General features: G+C 37.3%; 1 protein-coding gene across 1 annotated transcript in view; it reads right to left on the bottom strand.

Annotated features, from left to right (window-relative positions):
• Positions 1 to 505: 505 nt before the first annotated feature.
• The window catches only part of efhd1 (EF-hand domain family, member D1), a 29,066-nt gene continuing 19,474 nt past the window's right edge, over positions 506 to 10,097 (bottom strand). Inside the window, exons 3-4 of the mRNA XM_004572472.5 lie at positions 6,381 to 6,515; positions 506 to 5,944 (exon numbers count right to left, since the gene is read on the bottom strand). Of these exons, the coding sequence (XP_004572529.1) occupies positions 5,810 to 5,944; positions 6,381 to 6,515 (270 nt within the window). The 3' untranslated portion in view covers positions 506 to 5,809. The remainder of the gene's footprint in view (positions 5,945 to 6,380; positions 6,516 to 10,097) is intronic.

The raw sequence follows: 10,097 nt of genomic DNA, 5'->3' as shown, positions 1-10,097 counted from the left end.
CCCATGACAACTGCAGATTGCTTTGGCAATGCTACTCCCTGGAAGATCGTAGTAAGGTCTTTTTGTGACAAAAAACAAAGTGTTGAAGAACCAAACATTGCAACAGAAACCTACATGTTTGTTTGGTGTTATTTCCCTTGTTCAAAGATAAAAAAGAAGACTGTCAAGACATGGTACCAAATTCCTACACTCCCCACAGCACACAGCAGCAAGATGTAAGATGCTGGGACAGCGTACACTGAGCAGCTGGAACACTGTGAATGAACAGGATCATGTGGGACTTTGGGAGTTGTAGCCCATAATGACCTCTTTCATAGTCACACCTGTTTTCTGTTCCTTGTTAACTACAATTTTGTGTAATAGTTAGTCAACAGCTGCTAATCAGTCTGGAACTCAAACTAGAAAAGCAATTTCATTCTGAGACAGAGAGAAATATATGGAGAGAGGGTAGGAACAAGTCCCCAAAGAAAGTAAGCCAATGCTACAAGCAAAATGATTCACAATGTTTACCATTCTATTTATCATTTATTGCAGTTAAGTTTAACATTACCATTCTGACAGAGACAGCAGAAATACAATATCTATACAGTGCTGAAAAATATATTTTGCTGACTTTAATATTTGGCAACTTTTCTAATAAAACAAAAGACAATTTATTCATCAAAAAATACTCTGTCCATTTCTACAACAAATCACTGATAAAGTATGCAATCCATACACTGGTTGGTTATATGTCGACAATAACATGCTACAACTTAGTACATTAATAGAGACTAAATAAAATGATCAGGAACATAAAATGCGCTTTACACTGTTTAGGTTAGAGCCTCTCTGCTTCATTGGGCTTGTGGATCTATTTGATCTTCTAGAATTTCTTTTATTATCTATGTATCAGAAAATAATAATTCTTTTACTGTTTTCTACATCCGTATAGCAACCCAAAATGTACTTCTGCCCTTCAAAGCTGACAAATTAAAGGCAATGACCTCACTCAGAACAGAGCAGGTTCTGCACATATGCAATATTTACTTATTTACTAATTTTTAAAAACTAATTTTTACTAGTGTGATTTCAGTATGTTGCAGGTATGGTGCTAACAGATGACATTACAGTCATTCCACAGGTAGTGACACTGCATATTGTTTAAAAAAGATGAGAGGACTGCATCTTCCACAACAGCCAAACTGCTGCCCATGTGTCAGTGTTTCTGTAAAGGATTTCTTAAATTTTGTTTTAGATATAGATCAACATCATTGGGAAAAAAGTACTTTCTTTCCAAAAGTGAGACTACAAGAGGAAATAGATGCATTAGCACTGTGAAGTATACTGGCTAATACATTTTTCAAAAACACTTTTTAGTTTCAGGTCCTGGAAGATCTGAATCTATTTATCAATCTACGTAACACTTTGGTGCTAACATTTTGGTCATTTCTACTATTTAATGCCATTTCAAAGTAGTATCATTTATGATTTCGTGAGAGGCGGTTTCATAAACTATTAGAATAGTATACTAGTCAAGCTGAAGATATAATGCTTGAACAATTTTGTCCAAATTCTCCATGTGTGACATGCTAAATGCCCCCTAAATGTACTTTACAAGGTATTAATAAAGTACCACTGAAAAAAAGCCATGATCTGTAATCTGTGTTCTGAAACTTCAATTCATGTCTTTTAAATTAAGAATACATTTTAATGAAATTTGGTCCAGTTTTTTTTTAAGTATTCCATTTATTATTTATTTTAAATGTACTCAATTTAACCATAAATATATGCATAACGTTGTTTTATTTTATTTTATTAATTTTGTCCGCAAGGTGACATCACACCAGTGAATACTTGCCTCACCGTTTGCTTAACCAGTGAGAGGACGTGATTTTGTTCATTGAATGAAATGGCCCAATTATTTGTAATTCTTCCTGTTCAATGAAAATTTAATCCTGTAAAGGTTTAAAAGTTTCTAACATCTATCAGATAAAAAAAACAACAACATAGTAATAATCACTAATAACCATTTTGTAAATGAAATGTATAATCCGATAATAACATTAACTTGAAGAAGTTGCATTTTTCAAATTCAACATTTTAAATGCATATTGTTAAAACATTTATAATCATAAATAAAATAAAATCCTGCCAGTGTACTGTGCAATTATTATCAGTTAAACACAATTTTTAATATTCTTTGTAGTCTCCTTTTCCATATACAGTCTGACTGCACGACATATTTGGGGTTTAGATACTAAACTATGAAAAAAGAATTAGATAAATTAGGTTAAAAATTACTAAAAACATTGTATAGATTAAACTTTGAATGTCATCCTGTGAATAAATTAAAAACACACAATGATATGCATTTCATGTCAATAACTATTCTGCCTAGTACTATAACAGGAAAGATGTTTTATCCTTAAGTGAGTAACTATTACTCATGTTTATCAAACCTATGATCAAAATTACAAATAATATCAGTTTATACTGGAAATAATTTTAAAATTTTGAACTCATATTGGTAACTTAACTTAAACAAAGGTGACATGGGGATGCGGCATTTTAGGCTAAGACAAGATTTGGAAAAATAGCTACTGGCCCATTATTATACAAAATACACTTAGTTCTGATATGTGGACTCAAATGGTACCAAATACTAGAAATGACCTGAACCCACATAAAACATAATTGGGAGCCTTAAGGCTATTGCTATATCTATGTTTGGACAGAACTAGGCTAGTTGCTAACCATGCTTCCAGTCTTTACGCTAAGCAAAGTGAAAGTGCAACCCCGAGATTACCGAAGTGAAAATCCTAGTATTTCCCAAAGTATTCAGCTATTTCTTCAAGTATCAGTCTCTTTTCTAGACCAATGCTACCAACATAGCTGCATAGCAAAGCTAATGATAAAGCTAAGACTACATGATGAAGTAACACATACATCTCTTTTCTATGCAGATGTGCTGAATGAAGGAACTGCAGGACTATCCTGTACAGCCTGTCTCTGATCTCAAAGTACTGCCGTGAGACTTTTCCCATTGGACATGTATACAGTGCTGAGAGTCTTGAGCCACCCTCAGGTCTTTATATTTTGGTAGGAAAAAGGTACAGTGATTTACTGAAACACACGCAAACAAACATGGAAATATAGTATATAATACAAAAACATTATAACATCCCTGTCAGTACTGACAGGGACTAGAAAGAAAATTTATAGTTTTCCTATATTGGCTTTTAATTCATTGCCTCCCTGTTAAATCCAGAATTGAATGCAAAATCCTGCTTCTCACATACAAGGTCTTGAATAATCAGGCCCCATCTGATTAAGTACACAGACTGTTGATTAACTTGTGGTTGATGGGTAATTGAGTAGTATGGGAGGCAGAGCTTTCAGCTTTCAGACACCTCTTCTGTGGAACCAGCTCCCAGCTTGGATTCAGGAGGCAAACACACTTTCTACTTTTAAGATTAGGCTTAAAACTTTCCTTTTTGACAAAGCTTATAGTTAGGGATGGATCAGGTAACGTAGCTCTCTTCCACAGCATGTCTTTTGTCCTGTCTCTCTAACTCTAATCAAACTCCATCAATTTGAAAATCGCTCTGTTGGAATTAAATCAGAGTAAATTATGCATTTTTGTGACAGGCCGCTAATAATAAAAATACTGTATCTAAAGGAATAACTTGAATTGGTTCTTAACAAGTAAGTGACAGACATTCAAGTACAGCTTGTGCAAAGTCAAAATGGTTTTTACATGAACCAGTAAAACACCACAGTATGCAAAAACATTAGCTAAGTGCCTGTCTTTAAGCTGTTTTAAAGAATGTCACAGGGTTAAGAGTGTAAAAAGAGAGGATTAAGCTGTTCCAGTATTTTGGAGCAAAGGATTGAAACACCCAATTGTTCTTTGTTTTCAGACTAACACGTGAGATAGCAAGAAGACCCCTACCTGGGCTTAAGAACCCAGCTTGGAGAATCAGGGAATTACTGCAGGTCTTTATTACTATTTTAGGGTTTTTACCTTAAAATATAAAGAAACTGTTGTTTTGATTTGGTGTTACATAAATAAAATGGACATTACAGATGGGGCATACATTTTTAACTAAAATCTGAACCTGACAGGAAGCCAGTGTAAAGATGTTTCGAGAAGATTTAACATCAGTTAAACGCCTTCCAGCAGCATTTTAGATGGACTAGAAGCAATTACTACATGCTTTAGACAAGAAAACAGCGTACTACAATAATTTGAACTAGTAGAGATCAAAGCATGGATGAGAATCTCCAGTTCACATTTTGAGACAACAGTCCTGAGGTTACCCCTATTTCTGAAATGGGAAAAACAAGACCAGGTCAGACACCTGATGTGAGCATGAAATGCCACAGAAAATAGGTTGTTTGCCAAGTTTTCTGTTACAGTGCCTCTAAAGGTACTCACTTGTTCCACATTTTGTCAGCTTACATCTTTTTTCCAAAATAGATTCATTTTTCACCTCAAATACTACACATTTTACCTAAGTTTAAAGAAATGAACGATGGCCCAAGACTTAGTCGTACTGAATAGTACTGTAATTCACAGTCACAACATAAAAAACAGCATTTGTCCTATTTGGAAATGAAGCTGAATTTCAGCGGTCTCTGAAGTCAGTTAAAAACCTATAGGTAATGGCTCATTGGCAAAAAAAACAAACAGTAGTGAGGTTACCAGTGTATATTGACTGAACTCTCCCTAACATTTTGTTTCTTACACCAAAACACCACAGTGCATTTGAAAATAACACATGAAGATTTTACTTTTCTGGAGCTACAAAAAAAAAAAAAAAAGAACTGAATGTTTTCTATCTTGTTCTGGGTCATCTTTTCGGTGTAATCGGGCACTGAAGTGACAGCTTGTACTTTTTTTGTTATCCCGTAGTCTACAGACACCAGACCTTTCACATCTTAATTTGTGATATGTCACTCTTTTTACAGGAGGGAACCTGTAAAATCAAATTAGATGGGCACATTTCTCCTGGGACCTTGTAACTTGCATGTACTTGAGATGCTGCTCACAAACATACTGTTTGGTCACAGTAAAGGTGCTTGCTACTGCTTTTACACCATATTACTGTGCACAAATCATCACAAAGGAATTATTCAAACAATGGCTCATTGGTCTTTTATACAGATGGTTCCTTACGAAAGAGGATAACTAAAGAGACGCCACTTAGAAAACTGTCTCCTGCCACTATTAGGATTATCATCAGACCTCCACTTGAGAACATCTTTTTTTTTTCCTAGGGTCATTAGAAACGAAGTCTTAGCAAAGGCAAAGTTGAGAAATAGTACTGTAACATGCAAGCATGATTAAATGGAAGCCGTCTTCTGTGTGCTTTTAGCAATACGGCTAAACTTCAGTGTACAGTTGTTGTCCTTAGCCTAGGTCTACAACACATCTTTATTTACTCTGTAGGTAAACAGAAACATATTTATGGTTGTTTAGTTGTGGGATTGCAAACTACTGTTCATCAACAAGGTTATAGCACAAAACTCAAAACAAACAAACAGAAAAAAAAACCCCAAAGACGGATTTCAAATGGTCTAGAGGTCGAACATACAATATACAAGGTATCAGTTTTGTGCAAGGCTAACCATATCCTGGACTTCACCCTGTGCCTAGTTATGACATGTTTTTTATTTTAGTCAAGATTTAATTTTAATTTAATTAATCTGTTTTTTATTTAAGTGCCACAATTTGAAACGGGTTTGAGTCTAAGTAAGGAGTGTGTTTCTAAAACTTCAGTAACACTGAACTTTGCAATCTGCATCATCTGCTTTCTGTGGTGGGTTATGAGCAGAAGGTGGACTGCAGCTGCTTGAAGGCAGCATGTCGTTGTTTTTTCTCCTCTTCTTGTCTCTTGCGTTCTTCTTTTTCCTCTCGAATTTCAGCCTCAAACTTGCTACCGGCAGACAGAGCCTGCATCTGGTACAACACAAAAACAAATTTCTTAAACCCAAGTAGCCATGCACAGCTGACTGCAGCTTTTCACAAATTTAAGCTTTGGGTACAGTACTTAATGTACTTGATGTACTTGTTTTTTCACCAGTAGTTACATAGCTGTATCCCCAGTTATCAAACATATACTCGGGCACAGAGATAAGTCATATGCCATTTGACTCATTAACATTCTGTGCAAAAAAAAAGAAAAAGTACACATATTGGGGTATAGTATATTAAAGCCCCCCCCCCCCGAACACTGAAACAGGCTTCAGATAGACATTCACAGGTTAGTTCCAGTAAAGTTAATATTTTCATGTTTTTACTCTGAACACAGGTCATGACAGGCATTGAAGGAGCTAAGGACAAAGTCAAAATCTAGGCGTACGGCTAAAGTACACGGTGTAATGTTATTACATACCTTGGCTTCAAAAAAGTCTTTGGCCCCCATAACACCCTGAGTGGAGACATCGATCTCAGAAAGTCTTGCTAATGCCATTAGACCACTTTCTTCTTGCAGTTCTCCAGCTGCTGCTCTCCGGAAAATCAACAGGAACTGCAGAGAGGTAGACAGTTTAAAGTACACACACACACACACACACACACACACACACACTTTTTTTTTTTAATTATTTGTTTATTTTTTACCCACCACCTGCCTCTCACCAAGCAGGATCTCGGGAGCACGTGAGTTGTTGCCAGAAGAATTCTTGATACAATGTTTCTTCACCAAAACTTTTATCTTACACTGAAGTCAGGTTTTCAACCTTCACCTGAAGACTTCCCAGAAAAGGAGTTTCACAAAAAAACCCAGTGTGTTCAGGCTCTTACAAATCTGTTCTGGTCCCACTGGAACCAGGAATTCCTCCCTTTCCTAAAACAGAGGCAACAATGGGCAGTGACTCACAGGAATTTTCAGGCTGAGTTTAGTTCTGAGATTTGTTTGGTCATTTGAGAATTTTTTTCTTTGTATGAAGAACTTGATCATTATGAAATGGATAAACATGGAATGTTTATTTTTGTTTTAGTTAAAAGTAACTTTATTTGTCTTAGTATCATGTGATGGCATTGCTTCCTGCTCAAAGGTCCTCTTTTGAGAAAAGCATTACAGCCATGTTGGCCATGTGCTGAAGTCTCTTTTCATCTGTGTCAAAGCATCATGGAATCAATGCTGTAAGTTAATTCACTTCACAATGGATATGTTAGGTTAATTCATGAGAGAGAGTTAAGAGTGCAGATGCTGATTGCTTTTGTATTCAGCTTAGTATCCAAGTTTAGCCTAATTTTGTATACATTTTTTTCTTTTTTTTTTACAGTTTTCACCAGGATGTCCATTGAGATTTACAGCAACACTACAAAAAGTATGTCTTAAAGACAAAATACTGGATAACCTCCAATTTAAATTAATTGTTATGGTACTTTGCCCTAAAAATTTTATAACACATGTTATAAAACATCATATTCTTGCTCTGGATGGCATTACCTTGAGTAATACTGTAAGAAATCTTGGAGTCGTATTTGACCAGGATGTGTTTTACAATGTGCATATTAAACAAATACGTGTGACTGCTTTGGGCAGCATCTCTTAAATTAGAAACATCCTATTCTCAGATGTTGAAAAAGTTCATGCATTTATTACTTTTAGGCTAGACTTTTGTAATTATTACAGCTATTCTAAAAGCTCCCTGAAAAGCCAGTTTATCCAAAGCAGTGTGAGTACTGACAGGAGCTAGAAAGGGAAACAACCATATTTGTCTCACCAGAATTGAATTTAAAATCCTTCTACTCTAATACAAAGTATTTTAAGCTTAAAACTTGACTTTTTCTTTTCTACTTTTTTCACCACATTGGTTGCGCTTAACTTGCTACTGGTAATATGATCACACTACTTCTATTTACACTCGTATTTAAGGCACAGATGGTCAATGCAGTATTCCCCCAAACAATAAGTAGAGCCATTCAAACAACACCGCCACATTAGCGATAATATACAGTGGGGCAAAAAAGTATTTAGTCAGCCACCGATTGTGCAAGTTCCCCCACTTAAAATGATGACAGAGGTCAGTAATTTGCACCAGAGGTACACTTCAACTGTGAGAGACAGAATGTGAAAAAAAAAATCCATGAATTCACATGGTAGGATTTGTAAAGGATTTATTCGTAAATTAGGGTGGAAAATAAGTATTTGGTCACCTCAAACAAGGAAAATCTCTGGCTCTCACAGACCTGTAACGTCTTCTGTAAGAAGCTTTTCTGTCCCCCACTCGTTACCTGTATGAATGGCACCTGTTTGAACTCATCATCTGTATAAAAGACACCTGTCCACAGCCTCAAACAGTCAGACTCCAAACTCCGCCATGGCCAAGACCAAAGAGCTTTCGAAGGACACCAGGAAAAGTATTGTAGACCAGACTGGGAAGAGTGAATCTACAATAGGCAAGCAGCTTGGTGTGAAAAAATCAACTGTGGGAGCAATCATCAGAAAATGGAAGACATACAAGACCACTGATAATCTCCCTCGATCTGGGGCTCCATGCAAGATCTCATCCCATGGGGTCAAAATGATCATGAGAACGGTGAGCAAAGATCCCAGAACCACACGGGGGGACCTGGTGAATGACCTGCAGAGAGCTGGGACCAAAGTAACAAAGGTCACCATCAGTAACACACTACAACGGCAGGGAATCAAATCCCGCAGTGCCAGACGTGTTCCGCTGCTGAAGCCAGTGCATGTCCAGGCCCGTCTGAAGTTTGCCAGAGAGCACATGGATGATACAGCAGAGGATTGGGAGAATGTCATGTGGTCAGATGAAACCAAAGTAGAACTTTTTGGTATAAACTCAACTCGTCGTGTTTGGAGGAAGAAGAATACTGAGTTGCATCCCAAGAACACCGTACCTACTGTGAAGCATGGGGGTGGAAACATCATGCTATGGGGCTGTTTTTCTGCCAAGGGGACAGGACGACTGATCCGTGTTAAGGACAGAATGAATGGGGCCATGTATCGTGAGATTTTGAGCCAAAACCTCCTTCCATCAGTGAGAACTTTGAAGATGAGACGAGGCTGGGTCTTCCAACATGACAATGATCCAAAACACACCGCCCGGGCAACAAAGGAGTGGCTCCGTAAGAAGCATTTGAAAGTCCTGGAGTGGCCTAGCCAGTCTCCAGACCTCAACCCCATAGAAAATCTGTGGCGGGAGTTGAAAGTCCGTGTTGCTCGGCGACAGCCCCAAAACATCACTGCTCTCGAGAAGATCTGCATGGAGGAATGGGCCAAAATACCAGCTACTGTGTGTGCAAACCTGGTAAAGACCTATAGTAAACGTTTGACCTCTGTTATTGCCAACAAAGGTTATGTTACAAAGTATTGAGTTGTATTTTTGTTATTGACCAAATACTTATTTTCCACCCTGATTTACGAATAAATTCTTTACAAATCCTACCATGTGGATTCATGGATATTTTTTTTCACATTCTGTCTCTCACAGTTGAAGTGTACCTCTGGTGCAAATTACTGACCTCTGTCATCATTTTAGGTGGGGGAACTTGCACAATCGGTGGCTGACTAAATACTTTTTTGCCCCACTGTAGCAGTAGTCAAAACTAGAAGCCTAAGTGTTTTTCCACCAAGTGTCGCCTTTTCAAATTGCTGCAACTGCATCTCCCTCTGAATAATCTATGAATCTCTGAGCCTTTCTATTGATATTTGTAATATTGATATTACAAAAATCGAGGTGTAAACTGCAACTAACAACAGTGGGCATGACAGCAATTTGATGTCAATGTAAAATCAACTTTGTCATCCAGTGTCATTCACAAGGCACCTGGCAGATATAAAACTCACCCTTACCCCTGATTCTCCTACCCCTCGACCAGCTGTAACAGCTGGATGCTGTTGCCTTAGCCTGGTTCTAACAGACGTATCCCCTTGTTGACATGGGGGGGGGGGGGGGGGGGGGGGGTCTTGACCTTATAATGTAAAGTTCCTTTAGGCGACTGTTGTTGTTGTGCTGTGGTGCTGTGTAAATAGAATGTCACATGGATTCTTATATTTAAGAATTTTTTTTTTTCCTCGCCTAATTTATTTTGGGATTTTATTGCCTATAACCACTTATATGCTTCATTAGACATTGAA

The sequence above is a fragment of the Maylandia zebra genome, linkage group LG14 (assembly GCF_041146795.1).
Source record: "Maylandia zebra isolate NMK-2024a linkage group LG14, Mzebra_GT3a, whole genome shotgun sequence".
Taxonomy (NCBI): Eukaryota; Metazoa; Chordata; class Actinopteri; order Cichliformes; family Cichlidae; genus Maylandia; species Maylandia zebra.
Note: the sequence above shows the minus strand (reverse complement) of the source record. Positions and strands in the feature narration are given on the sequence as shown.